The 15,761-nt window shown below is 36.6% G+C and overlaps 1 protein-coding gene across 1 annotated transcript; it reads left to right on the top strand.

Moving 5' to 3' along the window:
- Positions 1-7,363: 7,363 nt before the first annotated feature.
- Positions 7,364-8,913, top strand: LOC112050549 (flightin). The gene is made up of 3 exons (XM_024088876.2): positions 7,364-7,523; positions 7,627-7,822; positions 8,396-8,913. Exons 2-3 carry the CDS (start codon positions 7,641-7,643, stop codon positions 8,700-8,702), a joined length of 489 nt encoding a protein of 162 aa, XP_023944644.1. The 5' UTR covers positions 7,364-7,523; positions 7,627-7,640; the 3' UTR covers positions 8,703-8,913.
- Positions 8,914-15,761: the final 6,848 nt, after the last annotated feature.

The raw sequence follows: 15,761 nt of genomic DNA, 5'->3' as shown, positions 1-15,761 counted from the left end.
GTTTTATTACATAAGTATATATATATTTTTTTATTCTGTACAAGTTAGCGCTTGACTACAATCTCACCTGATGGTAAGTCATGATGCAGTCTAAGATGGAAGCGGGCTAACTTGTTAGGAGGAGGATGAAATCCACACCCTTTTTCGGTTTCTACACGACATCATACCGGAACGCTAAATCGCTTGGCGGTACGTCTTTGTCGGTAGGGTGGTAACTAGCCACGGCCGAAGCCTCCCACCAGCCAAGGTTCTTTGTAGGTTCTACAGTTTACTTTGAAACTCGAGTTTATAGCCGAATTTATATTCGTCTGACGTTTCGTGTCGTGACGCGTCAGAACAGAACATTTACACTTATGTGTTGTGACATGTCGTGATAGCTTCTGATGTCCATACAAAATGTATGTAATCAATTCTGTTCTGATGCGTCACAACACGACACGTCAGACAAATGTATAAATAAGACCGATACAACGTTTTTTTTTGGATACTTTAGACAATATTCGCTGCGTCCACCATTTTGTAATTATTGATATTAACATAATTGCCCATGAGTGAACAAATATAGATTATTCCTGAATTACATGACAAGGTCGTCGCTCGAAGTCTTTATACAGAGTGAGCTTAATAATTATTTTGTAAAATTTAGGTATATGTGGACACGTGATATATAATATAAAGAAATGTGAGTGCTCAACTTAATTTAAGTCGATCTGCGGTCCGAAATCTTTATCGGAGGTACCTAGAGACGGACTTGGCGACGAACAAAGCCGCCAGGCTTTGTTCGTCGCCAAGGAAGGCCACGATCTCGGGTCACAACTGAAAAGCAGGATCGATTCATCGTTCTAACTGACGATCAGTTTGAAGGCGGTTGCCACGATAAAAGAGAGATGAAAGAGTGGTTGGTTGATTGGTTGGTTGGTTGGTTGGTTGGTTGGTTGGTTGGTTGGTTGGTTGGTTGGTTGGTTGGTTGGTTGGTTGGTTGGTTGGTTGGTTGGTTGGTTGGTTGGTTGGTTGGTTGGTTGGTTGGTTGGTTGTTAAAGAAATACTTAAGGGTAAGAGAGTGTGGAATCCGGTCCGTGGCTTGCACCTCCAACTTTTCAGTTGTGTGCATTATATGAAATTATATATCACGTAGGTATCTCTAAAGGTGAAGGAAAAACATCGTGGGAAAACCTGCATACCAGAGAATTTTCTTAATTCTCTGCGTGTGTGAAGTCTGCCAGTCCGCATTGGGCTAGCGCGGTGGACTAATTGACCTAACCCCACTCATTCTCAGAGGAGACTCGAGCTCAGCAGTGAGCCGAATATGGGTTGATAATAATGATGATGAAATACTAATAATTTTTGACGGCCTCCGTGGCGCAGTGGTATGCGCGGTGGATTTACAAGACGGAGGTCCTGGGTTCGATCCCCGGCTGGGCCGATTGAGGTTTTCTTAATTGGTCCAGGTCTGGCTGGTGGGAGGCTTCGGCCGTGGCTAGTTACCACCCTACCGAAAAAGACGTAACGCCAAGCGATTTAGCGTTCCGGTACGATGTCATGTAGAAATCGAAAGGGGTGTGGATTTTCATCCTCCTCCTAACAAGTTAGCCCGCTTCCATCTTAGACTGCATCATCACTTACCATCAGGTGTGATTGTAGTCAAGGGCTAACTTGTAAAGAATACAATAAAAAAAAATATACAAATAAAGTATATTAGACACTCCGCCAAAAATCATCACCCTGTAGATTGGCATGGCATGTACATCAACGCAATGAACCGACTCAATGATTGAAGCCAATTATTTGTCAATATTATGTATTGTTACCATCAATCATTACGTGCCAAAGAAAATAATTTTGCAAATACACATTGAAGGTCTCTTAGTTTGAGTACTAGTGTACTTTTATGTAATTTCAGTGTGAGATAACTTTAGTAATCCTTCTAAAAGTAAAAAGACGTCACGCAACACTAATTATTATCTACTCATAGATATATTTCTACACTTATATTAAAAAAAACAGACAAGTGCGATATGAACTCGCGTGACTTTTCACGCGAGTTCATATCGCACTTGTCTGTTTTTTTTAATATAAGTGTAGAAATATATCTATGAGTAAGTTCCCAAGTGAGTAGGTTCTAGGCAAATGAGTAGGTTCCCAAAGATTCACTATTTTGGTCTAAATACCAACCAATTAAAATAAACATCAAATCAATTGACAAAATGTCATTTACCTTCTGTGTGATATTCGCACATTAGGTAAATGACATTTTGTCTTATGTCAACTAGCATACGTCAAAGATAGTGAATAAGCCTGCTGAAATTGTAATTATATAATTTGTAGGCTAATTTTTTTCGTTAAATATTTATCTAAACCTAAAATTGATTTTTAGTAGTTTATAAAACTAAACATTAGTTTTGATGATTATGTTTTATAATAATACTAGCGAACCCGGTCATGAGCCAGACTATGTTCTTTTTTATTTTATTCTTTACAAGTTAGCCCTTGACTACAATCTCATCTGTAAGTGATGATGCAATCTAAGATGGAAGCGAACTAACTTGTTAGGAGGGGGATGAAAATCTACACCCCTTTCGGTTTCTACACGGCATCGTACCGGAACGCTTAATTGTTTGGCGGTAAGTCTTTGCCGGTAGGATGGTAACTAGCCATGGCCGAAGCCTCCCACCAGCCAGATCTGGAACAATTCAGAGAATCTCAATCGGCCCAGCCAGGGATCGAACCCAGGTCTTGTAAATCCACTGCGCATACAACTGCGCCACGGAGGTCGTCAAAATTCATTTTTCAATTATCACATAATAGATGCAAACTCCGATTCCGGCGGATGTGAATTCAAATCCGGTCCGGGGCATGCACCTCCAACTTTTCACGTGTATGCATTTTAAGAAATTAAATATCACGTGTCTGAATTGGTGAAGGAAAACATCGTGAGGATACGCCTAACCCCTCTCATTCTGAGAGGAGACTCGAGTTCATGACGAGATGCAAACTGTATTTTAAAGATAAGCTTAAATCTTTGCAGTGATTACAAAAATTACGAATGAAATGCACCAAGATTTCCGCCAATCACTACTGAATGGAAGTAAATTCACCAGACCATAAGTAACGTGAATGCGTAGGTACTAGTTATATCTTTGTCCTTACACGATCTATTGCATCCTGTCCTAAGCGTATTTCCGAACCATTAGCGATAATTATTGGTTATAGCGGATTCTGATGAAGGCAAGCATGTATTCGATTAAACTCGAACTGTACCTAACGTATTTTTCAGTGCAGGTTGCATTTCTTTCGTGCACGGTATTTAGTTATGGAAAATATTTATAGTGCGAAGGAGGATTTATTTTACTCAATTAAAAATAAAAATGAATAAACTTAAACAATACACACTAAATCTAGCCTCAAAGTATTGATTGTCATTACTACTAAGCTGATTATTTGAGTAATATTATAAAGGGGATAATTTTGATTTTTTGTTTGTTTGCATTGAGTAAGCTCCGAAACTACTGACCGATTTGAATTCTTTCACTGTGGGAAAGCTACACTATTCCTGGATGCTAAAAGTCTATATCCCTGTATATTTTATCCCCGTTTTCCCACGGGAACAGAAACTAAGCGGCTGAAACCACACGACATCTGCTAGTATGATATACTTCATATACTACATAAAAATACTTAAATAATGTGTAAACACACCCAGACACTGCACAAAGTCCATCTCACAAATATTTTCCAGCCGTTGCTAAAAACATGGCCATTATCCACTAGTATATTAGCCCTTATGGTTATAGGTAGTTTTTAATTTTATAAATTAAAATCACTACAATTTTAAAACAAAGTCGCTTTCTCTGTTCCTATGTATTCTTAAATCTTTAAAACTACGCAACGGATTTAGATGCGTTTTTTTTTAATAGATAGAGTGATTGAAGAGGAAAGTTTATATGTATAATAACATTCATGGTTCTCGCGGGATTTGTGAAAAGCTGCTATCCACGCAGACGAAGTCGCGGGCGTCCGCTAGTAAATAATAAAAAGCGGGTTAAAACTACTGGCGTGACTTCTGACTCAACAGTATTACTTAAACTTTAGCATAAAAGCAGACTAATGCGCTTAACTGATAAAGTGAAACGTTTGCTAGATTCACTTTTCTTAAGTCAAATTGAAGAAACTAAGAATTTAGTTGCACCTGCTTAAAGTCCCAGCCAAAGTAAAACTTTTTTTTTTTTTATTGAGAAAGATTACAATATGGAACTTAAGCTAACTTATCCTAATAACTATACAAATCATGTCCACGTGGAATGGTGGCAAGAATACTGGCTGTATTTCCGCGCTGGACAGCCAGGCTGATCCTTTGCGCAAAAAATGAGCCAGCCCTTCTGTCACCAGTCGAGACAACTAGCCGTGGTGAAATTATTCGGTAAAATTTTGTGGCACTGCGACTCCATGGCCCAAGGGTCTCCACGGCAAAAGGTACAAATATGTAACTCTCTGTCAGAGAGGCAAACTTGAGACACTTACCGTTTTCAGCTTTTTCTGCTGCGGCTCCCGGTCTTGATTCTGTCAGCCAAAGTTCAGTTAATTCGTTAGTTTGATATACGTACCCGAAGCTAAGCCGTGTCACCTTTAAATCATCATGCTAAGTGTCACGACAGCAAGCCGTGACGTCATTATTTGGCTGATTTTAATAACTCTCATAAAGCTAGTTCTAGATAGATAGGCCTAGGAATTTTTTCATTTAATTACAAATTTTTAGTTTAGATTAAATTCTAAGATATTCTTACTTATATTAAAAATTGCTAATGTGAGATTGTCTGTTTATATGTTACGCTTTCAAGTCTAAACCATTGAATAGATTTATAAAATTTTTCACCAATGGATAACTACATTATCAGCGAGTAATATGTTTTTAAATTTTATTCCAATGTTTCCACGGGAACATGAACTACGCTAGCTACTTTAGGAGGAGTGTGATAACATGATTTTTTAGTTTTGTAAACTATTTTTATTCTTTAAATTTCCTTGACCACAATCTCACCTGATGGTAAATGATGATATAATCTAAGATGGTAGCGGGTTAACTTGTTCGGAGTAGGAAGTCAATCCACACCCCTTCCTCGGTTTTTACACGGCGTCGTACCGGAACGTTAATTCGCTTGGCGGTACGTCTTTGCCGGTAGGGTGGTAAATAGCCACGGTCGAAGCCTCCCAATAGCCAGACCTAGACCAATTAAGAAAACCTCAATCGGCCCAGCCGGGGATCGAACCCAGGACCTCCGTCTTGTAAATCCACCGCGCGTACCACTGCGCCACGGAGGCTGTCAAAACAATATTAACTTGTCCGCTGTTTAGTCATAATTTTATCGTCGGTCGGTAATAAATGGAATGTTTTGCACAAACCTTGGATAATTTAGTTTTAAGCAATTTAGCATGACTGATGAAATATTAGAACCAGAGTACGTATAATCTTGTCATCCGTCGATTTTGGCACATACTCTTATTTACACCGTTTACCAGTACTGTAAATTAATAACCCCTTCCTCATTCGCTAGATACATATACATATAAAGATTAATTGATCTGCAGTTCCCTATACCTTACAACATAGGTTGTGTTTGTACATTAAGTTGTTATATTTAACTAGCCCAGGACTTCAACGCGCAAATCTGTGAAAACTTTCGTGACCATTGTTTAGAAGGTAGAATATGTTAAAGAATAGTTTTTATCGTGGAGTTTTATTGTAGATCATAATTAAGACGTACATCCCATGGTAAATTATATATTGGGGGGATTATGTTTTGATGAAACGTCCCAGGCGCTGATGAATTTTTCCGACACTTCTAACGATTATTTTTCCATTTTAACTTAAATTTACATAAAACCTTGATAAAAGCATAGAAAAAAGGGAATGCCCATTCCCGGCCCTGCTGGTCTATTCACTATTTTGGTTTTTAATAACAACCTATTAAAATAAACATCAAATCAATTGACAAAATGTCATCTACATACTGTATAATATTCACCAGTAAGCACCTGATGACATTTGTTACATAGAATCACAATTTCGTATATGTCAACTATATCAAATATAGTGAACTATATCAAATATGTCAACTATATCAAATGTAGTGAATTAGCCTACTCAGAATTAAATACAGAATTCGCCAATTTACTTATGTAAAAATCCTGATAATACTTACAGCGTACTTTTTGAGCAAGAAGATTGATATAAATGTTTTTTATTTCTTCAAGTAATATTATATGACATACTTTTATTTAACCAGATCCTTAGTTATACATCATATTATCACTTCCATATACTTTTATACAGGGGTATCCCTGGGTTTTCGAGGCCGAATCATTTTCATTTTCATTTTCATTTAATTTTTTTATATTTTCATCATGGTTCTACAAACATAGACTATCAATTTATTCCCTGCCTTTTTGTTCCAATCGTTAGTCTATCTGTCTTCGGATCACTGCGTTTGACTCCTGGATTGGGCTATAAGATATTGACCTTTTCTATCTTCCAAAGACTTACTGTATCTCAAAATTGTTAGCCCGGAGTTGAAAGTTGGTAGTATTAGATCTCGGTGACTCGCTACAAAATCAAACTTTATATTCTACGCCCGTCAATGCATTGGAGCAGTATGGTGGGTGGTAGCTGCATATCCCCTTCTCCTTTATGAAGGGTTACCTGGCACTGAAGGGTGAACAAGTTATATGCGATAACTTCTGATAAAGGAATGTTCAAACATTACGTAAAATTTAAATTCCTGAATAAAAATAGCATTTTGCGTCTTCCGGTTACCTTCTACAGCTGGAGACGAATGGGTATGAAATTATAGCATGAATTACTCAGTTGCAGGTCCAGGTCAGGCATAAGATTAAAGTTCTTATAGAGCTTGTGAGATTTTTAGTAGTGTATTACGTACTACTAGTTATTAACGACTAACTACTGTATTACTACAGTATCTTAAGTCGTTAGACAATTCATAATTAGTAAAATTTTTTCAAGAATGATTAGAAGATACTGAAGGCTTCATATTAATAAAACTGTGAGTACTTAGCGTTTACACGTTTTTCAACAAATACATCGCACATGTAATCAGCCAAATTATAGTCATGACATAAATTGGCTCGGCACTGTGTATTTAAAAATAAATAAAAGCAAATAACTTTTCTCGATCCCCGAATATTTAAAATATCCAGACTGCCGTAATAATTTGTTTATCATTCGCAAGTCAAACGCGTCAATTAACGGGCATTCTACAAATTACACGTTTTGCTCAAACACATCAAAGCGTAACATATAAATTGGCATGGTAATTAGCCATGACAATTTTGCGATGCACAGCCGGTGTATCGACAGAAAATCATTGGCAGCCAACCCCAATAGTGCTTACGACAGTCAGCTGGGGTCAAAGGGAGATATATCGGGTGGCTGCCGACTCACCAGGCTACAGCATCAGTCGTAGACGATCCGCCAACCTCTTCACACGTTCTACAACACCGCCTCCTAGTAGGTGCGTGGTACAGTGACTGCAATTACGAATACAGTTATTGTTCGGAAATAACTTCGTGTTTAGTTTATTGGTGTAATGCAATAATAGTGGCTTTTGATCTCAGAGTAACCAACCACCATGTGGGACGATGTCGTAGAGGAGACTCCGGCGCCTGCGGCCGCGGCAGCGGATGCCCCGCCCGCGGGAGACGCGCCCGCTGAGGCCGGGGAAGCCGCCAAGGCCGAGGAAGCCGAGACACCGCCGCCACAAAACCCAGCGCATGCTGGAGAAAAGAGACTTGTTTGCAAACACTGGGTTAGGTTAGTATACATACAACTGCACAGAAATCGCATACAAATAATTCGCAACTCTTTACTGTTCACCTCTGTTTAACCGACTTCAAAAAAGTAGGTTCTCAATTCGTCAGAATCTATTATAAAGTTCAGGAAAGCAATGACGATAGTTAAAGGTATTTTCGAGTCACGTAACAGTTTTTTACGCTGAAAGTGTTATAAATAAATTAAGACACAGTAGTGTTCTTAAATTAGTATATAAAAAAAGATTAAATTAATTATAACACATCAGTTTTTAAAATAATCAACGCACTGCTTCAAGGTGTCACAGTAGTCGTGTAAACATTAATTTTATTTACATAACGACTACAGCTGTGGTTATTTTTAAAGATGTATAATTTATGAAAATATTAGAGGTAAACGAGTCATTACAAGCACCATTGATAAATATATTTTAGCTACCTCCAATGATTGTTTAGGTATTACGAGTATAAATTACAAGTTTTGATTCATTAGTGACAATTATAAATCTGTTATAAACAATAATAAGGTTTTCACAAAATTTGACTAGTGATAAATGAATTGTGTTTCTTTTTCCAGACCAAAATTCTCCCAATACAACTATCTATACGATTACCAGAGGAATTACTATGACGACTTGATCACCTACTTGGACAAGCGCAACCACGGCATACCAGTTGAGAGACCGACTCCTCAAACTTGGGGAGAGCGCGCTCTCCGGACCTATATGTCAAGAAGCTGCAGCTACAGCTCCAAGAAATACAGCAGGGACACCTCCCTCCTTTACCACATCTCCGTCGGCGCGAAGTTCCAACGCACCCATACTAAGAATCTAATCTCGAGGAAGTATTCCAAACTTGGAATTACTAACGCTGTGTACCTATAGCTTCAATCTAACACACGCTTACAGTTGCTACGCGGACCCCATCTCGAACTTCCATCGTGAACTTTGTGTCAATGTTACAGGATTTCCTTGTCGTGATCTGACCTGCGCTCGCTATAACTGAACAGCCAACACGATTGTGTGATTGAGAGCCGTCCGCATTCCTCTCGCGATGTCTTCTCATTTAAACTACGAATAAATGTTAAGTTTATAATTTTGTTTCCATTTATACCTTGCTTGCGTTCTGACTGACAGAGCTTTTAATTAAACCTTTGACTTGTTATAATTAACTTGATCAGAGTGTTCGTCTTTCGTCTTATCCTTATGAACTTTAATAATGCAAAGCGATTTAAATTCCCCAAGAAAATGCCAAGCGATCCCAGTAGCATCTAATTAGTAGTTTTGTGCTAACAAACACTTTATAGAAACTTGAGTTAAAATTACAAAATTTGCTGTTTTTCATCGGAAACGATTTTGATTTTGTAAGTTGAATTTAATTGGCTTTTACTCATATATCAGCCACCAATTAGTTGTTTAAACATTAAATTCGCTATAATTTTTAAATGAGCTTAATAATAGGTAATGATAGTATGTAATAAGAGACCGCATGTGGTTAAACACTGATTACTATATTGCTTCCATTGGTTTAAACTTTTAGGCTCATTTATGATACGTTCCCTAAATATTAAATTTTCCGGTTACAGTAAATTAACCCGCAGAGAAAAACTTATTTGTGTTTTTAGTATCGTGGGGTTAATATTGCTTATATTAACCCCACGATAGCCACGCCTAGAAAAAATATAATTATTGTGAACCATAGGAAAATACTTCAGTTTTATTTATTAATATATAAAACACAAGTCAATTTAGTAAAGATACGTATACTATTCGCTGATTATTAATTCAATGTGTCAGAACAACTTTATTAATTACCACTGCATAATGAGGTGTAGTAATTATCTGTATGAGCTGTATATATTTTCTTTGACATTAGGCGTTCGATTGAAGATTATTCTTGGTACTTTAATAGCAATTAAAATGTACTTTAATACACTAGGCAGTTAATAATTATTATCATTATATATTTTGATGCGCCTCCAGGATCCGGTGGCTCGCTGCAACCCGCCGTTGGGTGCTGGCGGCTCGAGACCGTTTTGCTTAGAGGTCCATGGAAGAGGATGTCCAGCAGTGAACGTCTATCAGCTGATGATGATGATGATGATGTGCTGTAACTCCAAAGCCTCTCTCTTAAGTACTCTTAAACTTACTCCTAACAGTTTAAGAGTAGATCCAATAAGCTGCTCTGATGGGGAGTAGCGGGCTTAGGATGATAATATTTGAGTAACGATGACAATGACTGGGACTATGCGTGCTCTCCAAGAATGGATTTTAAAGCCATCGACTTTTCAATACCGAACTACTACTGAGATTTTCCTGGAAATAAATCTCAATATCTCAAAGACAAACACAGTAGACACTTAAACATTTCGTTAACACTTTGAAATATGAGTAAATAATACTATACAGTTCTCAAAACATTTTAAATTACACACATTTATCTCACAATGAGGTGACAAAAGACCGAAAGTTTCAATGTCGCGATAACTAAAATAACCGTAGAAAATAACTTATCTTTGACAGTTCAGTGAATGTAATCGCTTGGATCGTAGCCAAAGCGTTACGCTACCTATCAGGTAGAGTCGGCAATCAGCCAAATTGAACATAATTAAATATTACAATGACCAAGGGGACCTACACTACGATAGGTGTTAACGGTACAAAAATAGAAGCTTTATATGTGTCATCAATTAAACGTCTCAATCTCTAATCCCCGATATCTTCGTTTATAAGCTGTGTACACACTCGCATGGTCATTAGCCTATTTACAGAGCGATTATGCTTTTTATAGAAGAGGGAATTTGCAGCTTAGGGCCTACTCTAATGCGTATCTCTCACAGATTTACTATCTCATTAGCTTTTAGCGTTGTCTGTTCTGTGGTATCTCTACTCTGATGCGGCTTGTGGCGTGTCAAGAATTTCTACTCTTGCAGGCAGTGGGGTGTACTTCATAGATGCAAAACTGCAGTGCCTATCCTGACGTATTATTACGATTCTGTATGGGACAAGAAATCACACTAATATTATAAATGCGTAAGTTTGTGTGTGTAAGTGTGTAAGTATGTTTGTCCCTCCTTTACGCTGCGGCTACTGAAGCGATTTGGCTGAAATTTGGAATGAAAATAGACTTTACCCTGGATTAACACATAGGACACTTTCATCCCGGAAAAATCCATGGTTCCCGCGGGATTCGTGAAAAATTGAATTACACGCGGACGAAGTCGTGGGTCGCGGAATTATTGCTACGGGAGGGTAGGTAGTAATGTTTGACCCAGATAAAAGGTGTAACATAATTATTTTCTCATATCTGTATTACTAATATAATTACAATTTCTTGTAAGAAAGAATAACCAAATATTTCATAGCCAAATCGACGACTTTCAGAACCTAGTGAGCTACATAGTCTAAATAACTAGCCATCTAATAAAGCAACTTTAAATATTTACTTTAAACATTTGAATTAGTGACTATTTTTAACAAGCACTCTCTCTAAAATATCTTCTATTATTTTAAAACAAAACTTAATGAGAATCGGGAAAGACAATGAAATCCAAATGGACATTGGTTGGAAAGCTTAATTAAAAATAGATTCTTGAAATGCCACCGCCGTTTGAATTTGGTTATTTTTACCCAACTACAGTGAGTTTAAAAAGGAAGGGTAATGATTTTGGCAGTCTATGTATGTTCTACCGTAGCGACTATATTAGCACCGTAACTAGTGAACCGATTTTAATTAATGAGGTGTAAAAAGATTTGTAATCATAATAGTCTTTGCGCTAAACCGCGGACGGACAGACGGACAGACGAACATGACGAAACTATAAGTGTTCCTTGTGGTTTACGGAACTCTAAAAAGAGTCTAACAATAAGGACAAAACAAGAAAATAATTCAGATAAAAATCGAGAAATGCATAAGTACAAAAGTGGTCAAGGTAGTGACATGGTACGCTCCTACTGTATGCCTTGTGTGGAACATGTCTGTTAAACCTACATGGTGGGAGGTAGGTATCTAAGTGCGACTACGGCTCTACCTTGGCCACTTTTGTACCTATGCATTCCTCAATTTCTATCTGAATTATTTTCTTGTTTCTTCCTTTGTAGATTATTTTTAGGGTTCCGAACGTATTTAGTACAAAAACGGAACCCTTATAATATTACTGGAGCACATTTTAATGTCTGTCTATTTTCTCCGAATGTATCGGACCAATCCAGTTGTAATTTGGTAAGCATATCAATTCTTGTGACCGCAGAAATGTACGTGAATGAATGTTGTGGGAGGGTAATACATATCTATAATAGTACCCCCCTATCTATAATAGACTCGTGCTCAGCAGTGAGCCAACTATTTATGTATGTGTATAATTCTCAAATTTAAGTATTCGAAACAAAAAATAATCGTCCATCAATTAGTGTCGCAACTAGACTCCGCAAAGCATTAGCGCATCTTTTTACATGTCTACGGCAAAGATAAAGTGCACGAGTATAATATTTTTGTACAATTATTAGGTATCTTATACGTCACTACGTATTATTATAATATTAACGCGAAATGTCTATTAAAATGGTCATTAAAAAATATATATATTTTTTTATTCATTACAAGTTACCCCTAACTACAATTTCACTCATGGTAGGCGATGATGCAATCTAACATTGAACCGGGCTGACTTGTTAGGAGTAGGATGAAAATCCACACCTCTTTCGGTTTCTACACGACATCGTACCGGAACGCTAAATCGCTTGGCTGTGGCGATTAACACAGGCCACATATTCTTATCGGAAAAATCAATGGTTCCCACAGTATTTGTGAAAAACTGAATTACACGCGGACGAAGTCGCGGCCGTCTGCTAGTTGCCCATAAAAGATTTTACTATTTTTTTGTAACCTAGTGTGTTATGCAATAATAAGTTTATTACTCTAAGCCTGCCAACCCGGATAAGAGCAGCGTGGTGGGTCTAAGCTCCAATTTGCAGAAAATTCTGTCCTGTAATAAACTCTTGGCCGTTAATAAAGTCTAATAATGATGACGTATTTTGTAATAGAAAAAATAATTACAAATTACGCTAAGTTGCGTAGGAACTATTGTAGAAATGACCTTACCTTGAATGATTCCCAGAAGTTTAGCTGAGTCCTAAAAACACAATTTTCGTTATGTCACATGTGGAGATGTATAACATTCCCTCATTCTAGGCCAGAGTCTTGGATGACTATTTTTATCCCGCTCAAATACTAATTGTCAAGAAGTCAAGAACAGTTTCGCCAATTGGAAAGAGTTTGGGATCCAATGACAGTAATAAATTGATGTACATAAATATTTTACATCATTCTCACTCGATCTAAGAACACTTAAAATAAAAGGTGTATCTTGTAACGTCGTCTTCCATTATTAACTGTTGACATTGCTGCAATTACGCGAGCTACTTTTATTATTTATCTACTGTTTTTAAGTATTTCAGTTAAGAATGAAAAGTTTTAATCATTATCTGGTACACTAATTTCATTATATGAGTATCCTAGTCTATATAAAGAATGAAATTAGTAGTCTTTGACGTCCTATAGTTTGCTTTTTTAAGAACAAATGTACAAATGATATGTCATCAAAAACAACACCTGTAAAATATTCCAATTCTCGCAAGTTGTTCTACCGTAAAAAGTTGCGAGATCCATGTAATACCAAGTCGGTTTATTTATTCAGTTCTTAAATAAGGAACCTTCTATCTCAAGTTATTACATAATTAGCTGACCTAACAACATTTTATGCTAGCCCTACAATATCCTAGTCTATGTAAAGAATATAATTAAGTAGTGTTTGACGTCCTTTAGTTTTGCTTTATAAGAACAAAATATGTACAAACGATATGCCATCAAAAACAACACTAGGAAAATATTCCAATTCTTGCAGCTCAGTAATTGGTCTACCGCAAAAAGTTGTGAGATCCATGTAATATCAAGTCAGTTACTTTATTCATTCCACTATTGAGGGACCTTCTGTCTCAAGTTATTACGTAATTAGCTAACCTAACAACATCTTATAGTTACCGAATCAATATTAAAAATCTGATTGACTTCGTAATTGGGCAAATAATAATTTGCGATTATTACCATAATGAATTCCAGATATTCCGATGCACTTGAAATATCAACTACAGTCAAATTAATATTTATTTTATTGTCCATTTGACTATTTGAGATATAGGTTAATTCCTATTTCAAATTTAAACTTAACTATAGAAATACCTAAATAATATTTTTTTACAATACCAGCTTCTATATTAATGATAGAAGATGCAATTTAAACAAACATGTCTGATAGTCTATATCAATATGAAATTTAACTTTTGTTAAATTTAAGAATAAAATTGAGCTGATTAGCTGAGATTTCATATATATATATATGTCTGATTGACTATATTAATATGAAATTTAACTTTTGTTAAATTTAAGAATAAAATTGAGCTGATTAGCTGAGATTTCATATAATACGTGTAAATAATATACTCCGTACTGTACACAGTATTGATGAATTTTGTTTGTAAACGTATGTGCTCATTTTGAATAACAAGGAGAACTTCGATATGGTTTTATTGTTCAATATCTGTTTGATCGTAAAACTATTTTATAACTCAAAACCAATAAAACTGAGTCGACACGTTCAAAGTTTGAAATTATTTAGTTGTAAATAATTTCAAACTTTGAATGTGTAACATGGTCTATGTTTTTCATATAGTTATTTATATTCACATATTGTTAACGTCAGCTGAAAAGGAGGATTTAATAAAACCTGAGAACTTTGATGACGCGGTTGACGGAGAAAAGATTTTTAAAAACATAGTTGATGGTGAAAGTAAGTATCTACCTGAATTATTATTACTAAATAAATTATCCTTTATTAGGGAGAATTTATTCAGTACCTTATCAGCCGATAGACGTCCACTGCAGGACCTTACATGGACCTCTAAGCACATAGGTCTCGAGCCGCCAGCATCCAGTGGCTCCCTGCAACCCGCTTGATATCCTCGGTCCACCTTGTTGGGGGTCGACTAACACTGCACTTTCCGGTGCGGGGTCGCCATTTCAGCACCTTGGGACCCCAACGTCGATCGGCTCTTCGATTCACCTTCGATCACCGAATTCCAAACCAACGTCCATCGAATAACTATGTGTCCTATGCCATCGCTACTTCAGCTTCGCGACTCACTGAGCTACGTCAATGACTTTGGTTCTTCTGCTCGTCATTCCTGATTAGATCTCGCTGAGCTTTTAATTGCTAAAAAAGGCTATAAAAAGTAGTGATAAAAGCTTAGTGATAAATACCTCGTTGATAATTTTAAAGTAGAAATTTAATAAATTCTAGAACAAAAGGGCCGTCCACAATACCTACTCTTTACGGCACCTTTTCGAATATGCAAGGGAAATTGCAGTAACTTGAATGTCAGTAACTTCAATATGTTGTTCCCAATATATATTGGACATAAGAAAAGTCAAACAGTATACAAAAATATATATTCCCGGGATTATCAAACCATTTACACAGAAGCAGAAGGTGCTCCATTTCGAAAAAGCACTACTAGAATCCCTTTTACACTTTGTCCTACGTGTCCGGATTCGGCAGAAGGCAGAAAGCCACCTTACATAAGACCAGGTTGTAAGGTTAAAGTTAGCAAAGTAGATTTTGAAGTGACCTATGCATTTAAAACTAAAAACGTTTTGAGAACGACAAAACAATTACGTAACTATCAAAATGATAAATCACTTAGTTCGTTTGACTATGTTTCAAATCATCGACCTAAGAAGATATATGGAACATATTGGCCCTTATGATATAATACCAAAGGGAATGATAGTTTTAACTAATAAATAAATCGACGCATACTCAATTTATGTATTTATTACCTTCATCAGAGATATAATATTTATAAAAAATACGCAAAATCGATATAAAA

Source organism: Bicyclus anynana, chromosome Z (assembly GCF_947172395.1).
Source record: "Bicyclus anynana chromosome Z, ilBicAnyn1.1, whole genome shotgun sequence".
NCBI lineage: Eukaryota > Metazoa > Arthropoda > Insecta > Lepidoptera > Nymphalidae > Bicyclus > Bicyclus anynana.
Note: the sequence above shows the minus strand (reverse complement) of the source record. Positions and strands in the feature narration are given on the sequence as shown.